General features: G+C 47.9%; 1 protein-coding gene across 1 annotated transcript in view; it reads right to left on the reverse strand.

Annotated features, from left to right (window-relative positions):
- Positions 1 to 9,033: 9,033 nt before the first annotated feature.
- WDR1 (WD repeat domain 1) overlaps positions 9,034 to 12,555 on the reverse strand; it is a 41,826-nt gene continuing 38,304 nt past the window's right edge. Inside the window, exons 14-15 of the mRNA XM_047718883.1 lie at positions 11,512 to 11,656; positions 9,034 to 10,176 (exon numbers count right to left, since the gene is read on the reverse strand). Of these exons, the coding sequence (XP_047574839.1) occupies positions 10,070 to 10,176; positions 11,512 to 11,656 (252 nt within the window). The 3' untranslated portion in view covers positions 9,034 to 10,069. The remainder of the gene's footprint in view (positions 10,177 to 11,511; positions 11,657 to 12,555) is intronic.

A 12,555-nucleotide genomic window follows, 5' to 3' on the forward strand; every position in this document is an offset into this window, starting at 1 on the left:
CATGGATACATTGCCAGCAATCCTCAAATGTTCCTAATATTTGGCCAAGGTTGAGAGCCCCTGGGCAAAATGGATGTCTGATGTTCTCCTCAGGATGGACCAACAGAGATAAGCACAAGCTTTGCAGCAAGGTGGGCTGGGCTTGAGTCCCACTTCCGTCCAAGTGAGTTATGTGATGTTGGAACAACTATTATACCTCCCTGAGGCTGTTGGTCAATTAAGAAGATGTTTGGAAAACCCCTAGCACAGTCTCTGGGAGGAAGGAAATGCAACAAACATCATACATCAGTTTATGCCTATTCCCACCATTCAGCATGGTATTAATAACCTGGGTATCTCTTCTCTATCATTTTTCTTTAAGTTCCTCTTAAAATACAGTAACAACTATGCTTAATCTAACATGTGCTGAGTTTTGAGACAGACACTGTTAAAAGTAAGTATTATCATATCCTCGCAATTACCCAATAAGGAAGAGTCTGTGTTAGACCCAGGCTACAAGAGAGGAAACTGAGACACAGAGGGGTTAAGTGGGTTGCCCAAGAACGTTGCTGACAGTCTTGGATTTATCTGACTCTGAAGGTTAATATTTTTTAAGAACTTTGCTTCCGGGAGACATAAATCAGGATTATAACCACTGAAAAAGAGGAGGCAAAACATGCCAGAGTTCCCAGACATCCTCATCATGTGCCTAGAGAACCTACGAAAACAGAAATTAAAATTAGTATGGGAGCAGAGTCGTTAGTTACTTAACAAAGACTTTCGTTTAAAAAAAAAAAAACACAGTCATTTAACAAAAATCTTGGTGCATATCCAAAATTTAGTCATGTTCCTGGTGAATAGGAACAGGAAGCAGAAATCATACTTAAAAACAAAGATCTTATTCATAATAGCAACAAAAAATATGAAATATCTAGGGATAAATTTAGCAAGAGAGCTGAGGTAGTTAATGAACACAACCAACAAACTTTATTGAGGGATATTAGAGAAGATTCAATCTTTGGAGAGATGGTCTGTGCACATGGTTATCATTGCAAAAATGTTGATTCTTTTCAAATTAGTTTTAGGTTAAAACAATTTTCTTTTTCAAGTAAAAATTAGGCACCGAAATGATTCTGAAACAATTCAAAAGTTTCCAAGTGCCATGCAGAACGCCTTCTGCGTTCGCAGCAACTTCTAGTATCTTTAAATAAAAGAGTCAACTCTCCTGAACCCTTGAGTCACTTCTAGACTTCATTTCAGATTTGGTCACTTATGGCCATGAGACTCTTTTTGCTTGGCTACTGCTGGACACACTCAGATCCAACCTAATTTATCAAAAGAAAAATGCTTTACAGTTGGAAAAATCTAAAATTGTGAAACATAGTGCAGGTTTAGAAATATTACACACACACACACACACAGAGTTTAACAAAAAATTACATGAATATGCATGTAACCAGCTTAGGTGGACAGATTCTTGAGATGACCCCATGATCTGGCTTTTTTTTTTTTTTTTTTTTTAGATTTTATTTATTTATTTGACAGAGAAAGACACAGCAAGAGAGGGAACACAAGCAGGGGGTGTGGGAGAGGGAGAAGCAGGCTTCTCACCAAGTGGGGAGCCCGATGCGGGGCTTGATCCCAGGACCCCGAGATCAAGACCTGAGTCGAAGGCAGACGCTTAATGACTGAGGCACCCAGGTGCCCCATGATCTGGCTTTCACGTGCTTGTGTGATCCCTCCCCTTGAGTGTGGGTAGAACCCATGACCTGCTTCAGGGCATAGAGAATATAACAAAAGTGAGGGAGTATATGTGACCGCATGTATGTGATTATGTTACATAGATGGTAACATCCATCACATGCTGTGTTGGCTACATGGGTGAGAACTGGGGCAACCTTCAGTCCACAGCCAGAGAGACCCTGAGTTCCTCAGCCCAGCACCTTGTGGGAAACTGAGTGTTGCCAATAATTGTGTGAGCTGGGGGGTAGAGCCTTCTCCAGTAGGTCCTCCGATGAGACCACAGCCCCAACCAACACCTTACTTATAGCCCAGGAGAGAACACAGCTAAGCTGTGCCCAGACTCCAGACCTGAAGAAACCATTTGATTGTTCCTCTGCTTTTCTTTGATTCTTAGATTTACCAACTATGTAGGTATCACTAAATAAGATATGTTTGGGGAGCCCACACCCAACTCTGTAATAATAATAATGAAGACATGACCAACGAGGTAATTTTTAACTTGACAAAGGAGCTTTGAAACTCATCATGAAAAATGTGTAGAAAGATAGGCGGTAATGACAAAATATCTTGAAAAAGAAAAATAATAAAATAGATCCTCTTATTAGATATTAGAAGATATCGTAAAGGCAAAATAATCCTGCTGCAAGAATGGATTGTGGTACAGGAAATACACCAGCATATGTACCTGTACAGACATGTTCTTTCACATGTGTTTATACCAGTCTGACCACCATTCAGATCTGGGTGAAGAACAGTTCCAACATTCCAAATGCCCTTTCCCAATCCATAGCCCCTCCCCTCTCTCCAGGCAGCCATCATTCTGTCAACACGGGTTAGCTTAGTCTGTTCTCAAATTCCGTGTAAGAGGAGTTTTGATGTAGGTGGTCTCGGACCACACATTGAGAAACCCTACTTAGCTAAAAGTCCTATTATTCCCTTGAATGTGTTCTTGGGGTATGAATTCTTGGGGTATGAGCTTGCTTCCAGTGAGGTACCAGCTAAGTGATCTGGGGAGGTGGGGGGAAAGGATGAGAAATTAAACTTACACCATCTTTTAGCACCTCTTCGGAACAAATCCTTGCAATGCACTACTTTTGCCCAACAGAAAGCTGCTGAGAACTGGGAAGCTTTGATGGGGGTGGGAAGGTGAGAATCCAGGTCACTGTGCCCCATCAACCAAGCCCTCTCTCACCCCAATTATGAGCTAGAGTAATGTCCAATTATTGGCTGGAAAAGAGGGATCTGCTTGGGACCTTGGGTTGTCTGTATGGGGAGCGATGGTCCCTTCCACTCACCTGAAGCTAACGGCAAAGCCATTTCCCCCATGCTCTTAAGGCCGGAGGATGCTTGCAGGAAGCAAGAGAGATGGCATTCTTCCTGCAACGCCCAGCAGGTCTGACAGCAGAGGCCATTATAAAAAAACCATTCCTTTCAGCTGATTCTAGCCATTTTGCCACAGACCCGGCCAATTTCACTGAGGTCAGAAGGCCAGAAAACTGGGCTTCGTGCTGGCAGCCTGGCAGAGGTGAGGGAAGGAGGCCCTGACTGTCATGTTGGCCTCCAGGAGCCAATTAATCTTTCCAGACTCCAGGAATCTCAGCGGGCTGGCTCAGCCTTGGCCCAGCCATGATCTCCAGCTGCTCTCTGCTGTTCTCAGCTGAGTACTACAGCCAGGGGCCGCAGGAACCAGACACAACAGCAAGGGCCCAGAATGGGAGAAGGGCTTCCACTTGGGGGCAGGCAGGGGAAGGGAGAGGTGGGTGTTAAAGGAGCCAGGCTCTGCTCAGGGAAGGTGGGCTCTAATTCCCACCCGCTCCCCACCACCCGACTGGGCCCCATGTACCTCACTGGGGGCCCACAGCTCCTTTGGTAGAGTGTCCTCTTGTTCACACTCTCCCCTACTTCTCTAGAAACCCAGTGAAACAAGATGAACAGTGTCTGTCTTCCTGCAAAGCTCAGTAGATCCCCAACACAGGATGCGTTGCCTGGTATCTAATAGATGATCAATGAATATTTTGTGGAATACATGAGTGGGTTAATAATTGAGTGGACTTGGAATGAACGAATGAAGAAGTCAAATATCTCATTCATGCTCTCTCAGAGAATCAAGCTACTAGGATCATGGAGTTAAAAAGCTCTTCTTCCTAAAAAAAAAATCCCTCTTTCAAAATAAAAAGGGGCACTCTTGTCCAAACTGGCAATGACTGGGAGTATCTGGAGTCATCACAATTGAAGCAGGGGATTGTACTAACAAACTAGTGTGTAGAGGTCAGGGACACTAGCACACCTCCCGAGGTGGACAGGAGGGTCCAGCACAACACAGACATATCCTGTGCCAACTGTGCATAGTGTCGGGGCCAAGAGAGCCAGATGTGGGCAGGCGGTCTGCTGGGAGGCCAGTGGTGACGTTTCTTTGCTGCAAAGTGGCATCAGCAAAAGCTGCTTGGGACAAACTTGCTCTGGTTGAAAGCAAGACTGAAAAACTGACCCAGATAAAAATGACTCAGATAAGATTTCACAAGTTATATCAGCAGAAGCCACAGAATTGGTCCATCTGTGTGTGTCCAGAAGGAAATGGGTGGTGTCTCTGTAGGACACGTGTGCCAGCTAAACCCAGAAATGTGTTTGCATCTTGTAGCTAAACAGCTTTCCTCCCAGACCAGGGATTGTGGTGTGTGGCCTTTTAGTTTGGCCAGACCTGGAGTGTTGGTTTCATTTTGATGAATGTTATTTTGTAACCCTCAGATATTATCAGCGTTTTTCCCATACCCAGTGAGCTGGATGCTAGAATGGAAAGGAAAGAAGGGAAGAAGGGAGGGAGGGAGGGAAGAAGGGAAGAGAAGAAGGAGGAAAAGAGGGAGGGAGGGATGGAGGAAGGAGCGGGGAAGGATGGGAGAGGAGAAAGGAAGCCCGAGGAGAAAGGAAGGAGCGGGGAAGGATGGGAGAGGAGAAAGGAAGAGTGAATTGTCAGAAATACGAGTTATTTGGAGCTCATTGCTTCACCGGCTTTCCTATAGCATGAAGGACATCAGGGAAAGCAAAAAGTCAGAAGACAAGGCCCCTTGGTGATTCTCCTGGAACAGTCAGAAGTGTGACTTTTCCCACTCCCTATCTCTTAAAAAAAAAAATGTGTCTCAGACTTATCCTTCAGATGCGGGCAAGTCAAATTTATGACCACATCATAGGAAAGCAGCTGATGATTTTAATTCGGTTGCCTGTAGGATGGTGTCAGTCTCTACCTGTTAACAGCTTATGCTGCCCTCCACGTGGCCACACCGATGGTTCTAGCCAACATTTCTCACAGTCTTTTCTGGGGGAGGTGAGGGGGTACACAACATGATCTTCTGTGAAGGCTGTACTTGGTCAAGCTAACTTCTTTATTATGCAAGAATACACATCCCAGAGTAAGTTCATCACCATGGGTCCCTGTAAGTCATCCCAAATCTGGCTTCCCTGCCCCTTGCCACTTTATACCTGGAGGCTCAGCATGGACACAATTAGCTTGTCCCTGATCCCTCAGGAGGCGAGAAGCAGATCCAGGACCAATGGCTGTTCTAATCAGAGTCTGATACAGCCAGTGGGCCCCAGAAATGCACAACTATTCATATTTCTGCTGGCTTCAAGTTGAATGTGTCCAACGGCAGCCTCCTGGGCTCGGCCAAGCCTCCAGGCAAGACTGAGGCCTCCTCCGTGGCTCACTGCGGCCCCCACCCTCTGTTCCGTCCTCGGGCAGCAGCCGTGGGACCTGCCCTCTGAGGCCGGCCTGGCAGCCAACTCCCTCCCTCTGTGTCCTAAGTTCCTAGAAGTCAACTGGTCTCCAGTTCTATTCCCCACACCTGAAAAAGGCACCAAGAGTGTTGCCTCACTCACCAGGCTGTGAAGATTTCCCGCTCTGTGATAGAACGGATTGAGCGCTTCCCCTCTCCGGCTGCAACATGATGGCCATCTACCTGCGAGGCCCTAGTCTGGTGGGTAAAACGGTTGTCATCTTTCTTTCTTTCTTTTTGTTTTTTTTAATTAGGGCTTGGAAGGTACCAGATCAGATACACAATTACAAAATGCCACAGAATCCAAAATAAAAGACCCAGAGTAGCGTCACTGGAGGTAGGCTGGCTCGGGCAAGAAGTTTTTACATCTGCACCCACCCCTTCCTGACATGGGATTTCTAAAGTCTCGGGACCTGCCGGGGTCAATTGTTTTTAAGGTTCTTTTTTCCTTCTAAAAGTAGTCAGTTAGTGGCTAAGAATTCATTGTATTAACAATATTAATTTATATCAGTATTTATTAATAATTAACAGAAGTATTGATTTTACTTATTAAGATGATCAACTGAGAAATGAAGAATCGATGGTAAATTAATAAGTTACAAGCCCCCTAGCAAGAAGACTTTTGTGGCGACAAGGTTTTTACCTCATCAGGTAAGAGTGGGAGGGACACTGGGCCCCAAACTTCCACCGCAACAAGTGGAAAGCACAGACACACATACCGGTTTCCCTCACTGTTCCAAACTTGACGTTATGCCCCTTCGCTTGTACGAAAGACCTACATTAGTACCCACTTTCACGAACTGAAAGAAATCCAAAGAGGATTTTCACTTTTACGAAAAATGTAAAAGCAAAAGTAGCGGTCAGTGGGGTTTACCCTGAGAGGAGCCTGAACAGAAGCGGCGCACACCTGGCCGGCGAGTGGCGGCCCCAGCGCCTTCCGCGGGAGCTACACTCAGTATTTCCGCGTGGGGCCACCGACTCTGAACTGTGTGTGAGCATCCGGGCTTCACCTCCACCTCTTGTGAGCATCCGTTAGTAAGGTGTGTCCTAAGTATCAGGAAAGCCTAAGAGAGGTTTTATTTGGGGGTCTGGGAGTGCCACTAAATTTCCCTGAGGGATTAATGGTAACTGCTTCTTTGCTCAGGAAAAGTTCTACAGGCGCACTGTTCTTTCCGATAGTGGGAGAAGCTGTAGGTCAGTGCCGTTTCCTCATCCTTTCCCGAGATTTTCTGTGCCCTGCACCCCTCACAATCCTGGCTTAGAGTAAACCCATGATTCAACTTCTCTTCTCAGTTTGTTTCCTAGTAGCTGCTGACTACTCATTTTAGACAGGATCATGATAGCCAGCGGTAAGTCAGAAAACAGCATTGTCACAGAAATCTAGGACTTAATGCAAGAATAGGGGAAAAAAGATTTTTGTATTAAAGAATGAAGTTTATACTTGTTTATCTCCATAGAATGGACAGACGAATGAATTCAAGCAAGGACATTGGATGATATTAAATACTCCCCAATATTTTTTAGGAATGTCACAACCTGATTCCTGTTTGGCTTTCTGAAAGCCTCCTCCCTAGCTTCGAGAGACCGCCTATTCCAGGAAGCCTGCCCCAATTTCCTTCCTGAGATGCTCCTCTTGGGGCACAGGTCACAATTTGTCATACAATATCATCTGATGGAAACTTATTTTGTGTCCTGCATACACAGTGATTAACTACCGTATGTTACTTTGTTTTAGCCAACGTCCTTCTACATTTATGTCACATTTACTGCGTTTACGGTGTCCCAAATCCAGACTTCAGCTTTACTTGGAGTATCTCACTGGTATAACCCTCATCTCACAGACGTGGAAACTGATGCGTGCTGTTGTGGACACTGACAACCCCGTTCTTTTTTATTTCTGTCTTAAGTCAGCTTGGGATGAGCTCTGTTGCAGTAACAATATCTCAGGGGATGAATGGAATATGGGTTTACTTGCTGCTCATGCCACACTCTGCAGGTCTGGTGACCCTCCTCCACCTGTGGCCAACCTTTCTGGAATGTGACCTCCCAAGTCAGGGGTGGGGAGAGAGATGGACACACAGCCTTCAGGTGCCTGTCTGGAAGTGCCCCCTACTCTCCCTTAGAGTCCCCAGGGTGCAGTATGGTCTCCCTCCACTGGTAGGGATTGTGGGCCAAACTCAAGTTCTGCTTTGAAAAGTCTCTAGCTAGGAGTGGAGTTGAGGGAGGTGGACCCTGGCTGGCTAGTGGGTACCCTCCCATCTCCCAACCCTTCTCAACCTGAAGGCCTGTGGTCTTTTTCCATAAATGTGGTTGGTTTATATGCAATATTCTATCACCGAGTTTCTATCAGATTTTGAAAATTGTCCCACATATGGACAAATTTCCATTTGAAAAATCCTGTGTGCTCAAGGAAAATGAGGCTGAGCATCAAAACATTATACATCCTGGGCGCCTGGGTGGCTCAGTGGGTTAAGTCTCTGCCTTCGGCTCAGGTCACGATCTCAGGGTCCTGGGATCGAGCCCCACATCAGACTCTCTGCTCAGCAGGGAGCCTGCTTCCCCCTTTCTCTCTGCCTACTTGTAATCTGTCAAATAAATAAATCTTAAAAAAAAACAAACAAAAATATTAGTCTTTGGCCTAGCATGTGTAGAAAAACACACCATTACTGTGGGTTTTTTCCTGCTTCGATACTCTTACAAATTAGTCAAATGTATCAATCTTTTTTCCCTTATAGTTTTTATCATTCTGCGAATGACATGTCTGAGGGGACACAAAGTCCCTTAAGTTTTCTTCCAGTATTATTTAAATTCCATTGTTTAAAATTAATTTAAAAACTTAGAGCTACTTTTAATTTAGTTTGGTGTAAGGACAAGTAAGCAATCTTATTTTTCAGGTTGGTACCCAGATCAATCTAGTAATTTGTCTGGAATCCAAATACAGAAGCATGAAGCCCATTTCCAGACTCTGTTCTGAGGCAGCCCCAGCTTTAAATGTATTACAGAGTAACATCTAATTCTCTTTTCCTTTCTTAGGTCCCTTTTCATATATGAACTGTGGAAGCAATATGATGAAATCAGAAGGGAGAAAGTATTTTTATTGGAACAGCAAATTTAGACATCTTTACGGTGTTATCTTTCTAGCCAAGATCATCTTTCATGGTTAATAGGAATGCTTAGAAATTTAGTGTTCTTCAGTGCCTAAATGCATGCTACTTCCCTCTTTTGAAGGCAGTGCCAGAAAGGTCATGGGCTGCCCCAGAACTTGCAAATCAGGTGGGATCCCTAGATCATCTGATCCAATGTTTTCTGCTTTCAAATAAAACAAATTTAGGCCCACAGAAGGGAGGTGAGGGGGCCCAGCTCATAGAGCGATTTGATCCAGTTCTGCCAGGCCCTTCCGGGGCTTCTCTCCCTGAGCTGGGTGGATCCAGCAATCCAGTTTGGGAAGATATCCCTCTGAGGCTGCAAGCCAGGGAGAAGCCACGAGGGTCCCACACAGCTTCCCACACTCCCCACAGCCCCCCACCACACAAAGTCAGCCATCCACAGTGAAGAGAAAGACATTTAATCACTTCTTGGTCTTATCTCTTAAAGCGCTCAAAGTGTTTTCACAAGTGCAAAGGGAGCGATTGCTCTCAGCCAACAATTACCAGTAATTCCAACACACGCAAAAAAACTACAAATCACCGTGCTTTATACTTACTTTTAATTTCTGCACTGAAAAAAAAAAAAAGTGAAAACCATAACAGGTTAGTTTACAGTGACGTCACCTCTGCCTTTAAATTAACTTTTGCTCTTGGGGGCAGAAGGGGGAAAGAAAGACAGAAACACATTGAAGCGGGAGAGCAAAACAGTGGCTGAGACACCTGGGTCTGGCTAATTGGGCTCTCAACGCCCAGAGGCGGTGGCACCCTTGGCGTGCGAGCCTGTAAACACAGACAGGCAACAGTTAAGATACATTAAAAAAAAAAAATCCCACAGTTCCATTCTTAGAATCAAGCACAAAAACAGACAGTGACCCCAAGATTCATGTGAGTGCACCCTGTCAGTCGCCGGGGCGGCTGCACAGCAGGTTGCACAACCCAGGCCTCCCAGCGGCACCTGCTCTGCAGAACTCTGCAGGGCTGAGCTGTCCCAGGGTCCCTTGCTGGGCCGGGCGCAGGGCACTCTGCGGGGAGGGAGTCTGCAGGGAAGGGATTCGCAGAGAGGGATGCGGCCCACAGCCGCAGCCTCCCCGGCCAGACAGCAGGAGCCGCAGGGGCGGGTCTGTGTGCTTTCGAGGCTCTGCCTCTGGAATGTTCTGCACTCGGACTGGGTGGGTGGTGGGTTTCAGTTACGCTCCACACGTTGTTTAAGTGCTTGCTTTATTTTTCATGTGCAAACTGTCACTGTCTAAAGCTTTCAGAAGGACGTGTACAGGTACGGACACCCTGCGGAGAGCCGAGGGTACGCGCGCGGTAAGGCCCCCCCTCCTGAGCGGGCGGGGACATGGGGGCGCATGGCAGAGAGACTGGGAGAAATGACGTGTTCGGCTGCGTAAGCTCTAGTCCCTGATTCGGTCCGTCCAACGGAGGGGGTCCTCAGTAGGTGATTGTCCACTCTTTGACAGAGGCGTCATGAGACGTTGTGACCAGCGTGTGCTCGTCCAGCCAGGCCAGGCTGCTGACGTGGTGAAGTCGGTGCGCATCTGGGGAGAGAGAAGGCATGCTGAGGGTGAGCCCCGTGTCTCTGCCCTTGCAACACCACAGACGAGGAGCAGGGGACAGGCTGTGGCGACACTGACAGCAGGCCCTGAGGAACTGACCGCGGACTGCTGTTCATCTAATCCTGGCCCTCCTCCTGGAAGGGTGAGCATCTGGGTGGACAGTGGGAGCAGGCATTCTCAAGCCAGTCCCTCCCAGACATGGGGACTGTCCCAACAACCAACAAGGTCCCCTGGGGGACAGAACTACTCCTCCCACGGGGGGGGGGGGGGGTGAAAAGTCTTATTTCTTTTCATGCATAAGCAACACTACACAGAGGATACACAGCCTCCTGGCCTATCTGCGGTGATAAGGGAGAGGGATGAATAAAGGCCGAGAAACCTCTGTAATTGGTGGACTCGTGACCAGAAGACCCCGAGAGTCGCCCCCTGTGTGAGGTGCACCAGGGGTGACCCCATTCCCGCCCGTCTCTTGCCTCCATCCCGCTGACTTGGTGGGTCTTACTACAAACAGAGCAGGGGGCCCAGGTAAATCCCCTCTGCCTGGGGGGGGGGTGACACTGGGACAGACACAGTCCCCACGAACCACTTGTGACCACGGAGTCCCTGAAGTGAGCTATTGCTATATGGAGGAAAAAAAAATGTTGGGCTAAATAAAACTTACTATTATAGTTTTATTTTTTGTTGTTGTTGTTTTGTTTTTTATATAGGGCTGCTAAAAAATAGCAAGACATTACACTCCTATTGAACGCTGCCCACTGTGGGGAAAACCTGCTCAGCCGTTTAATTTAGGGGGTGCGGTAGGGGAAGGGGAAGTGCTGTGGTCTGAATGTTTGCATCTGTCGCCCACGTTGTACGCCGGAAACCTAATGTCCAAGGCTGGGGGGATCAGTGCCTTATTAAACAGGCCCCACGGAGCACTGCCCCTCCTTGCAAGTCTCTGACCTAGAAGAGCTCCCCCATGCCCCAGCCCTGTGGACCCCCCATCTGGGACTTCAGCCTCCTGAACTGTGAGCAATAGTTCTGTGGTTTCTGAGCCACCTAGTCTGCGGTACTTTGCCATGGAAGCCCAGCGGGTTAAGGAAGAGATGTCAAGAGGAACCCCCACGTGTGAAGGCGAGTGTCCGGTGAATGGACACCACCTCCCCTCCCTCAGGGAACACACGCATCATCCCTCCCTCTGCGTGTCAAGCAGGGGCCAGGAGAATGAGGGCCATGCTTCTCAGGGCTAACTTCCCCAGAAGCACAAAGAGGACACTCGGGCTTGGGGACAGCCTCTCTGGGGCTGCCTGGGGAGCGGAGGTTAGGAGCGAGAGTCACCTTGGATCTTGACCCTGGACTCGGGGTCACTCAGGGTCCAGACGTACACCATCATGTCCATGCCACCAGAGGCAAAGTGCTCGTTGTCTGGTGACCAGGCCAGGCAGACGATCTTCGCGTGGTGTCCGTAAAAAACATTGTTCTCCTAGTTTCGGGTTAAAAACAGAGGGGGTAGGTAGGTCAGGGTTCAGGCCAGAGGGACACGTGTCATCTCACCTGCCCTCTGTGACCACAGTGAGGGCTGATGCTGACGTAGTGCTCTCTGCCAGGACCCGTGTACACCTCCTGAGGTAACCGCTACTCTGTGACAAGGCCCAGGAGGACGCAGCCCAGCACTGGGCAGCAGCCACTGTGTCCCCGGGACCAGACGGTCTCTACCACAGCACCTACCCTGAGGTGCTAGGTGTGTGCGCACTCCTTCACGGGGCCCTCAGCCCAGCCAGGGTCATCACCACGCTGACACGAAGGCTCAAGGGGCCCCACCTTGGGCAGGGGGTGCGCAGGGAAAGTTTGGGCAGCAGAGGAAGGCGGCCGGCCCCTCACCACCCCCACCTGCCTGCTACTCGCTACTCTGTGGGGCGAGGACTGGACGGGGCCTCCAAGCTGGAGGACTAGCACTTTCCTGACGCTATAAGGATGGTTTTTCTTCAGGGCATTCCATTTCCTTAATCCCTAGATGAGGTCGACCTCCCGAGGATTTTCTTTTTCAAGTTTGCCCGTTCCATACTGTGTTGATCCCACCCTGCCTACTTAGCATAACGTCAACAAGACTTCTGTTGTACATACACGAAATCACTAAAAATGAGATAAACACAAAAGCTGAGACCGTGGCAAGGGAGCAGAAAAATCCCCCGGGAGGCAGGTGTATATCCATGGAGGTGTAGGTTACAAGCTTTCTGTCCAACACAGGCGGACACTTGCCTTCACCCGCCCCTCTTATCAGAAGTGACATTACAGCATCACACAGACGAAGAAAAGACGCAAGCCTACTTAATACATAAGTGCACGTATTTATGGGGAAGTGTACAGATGCCTGTAATTTAC

The sequence above is a fragment of the Lutra lutra genome, chromosome 2, assembly GCF_902655055.1.
Source record: "Lutra lutra chromosome 2, mLutLut1.2, whole genome shotgun sequence".
Classification (NCBI taxonomy): Eukaryota; Metazoa; Chordata; class Mammalia; order Carnivora; family Mustelidae; genus Lutra; species Lutra lutra.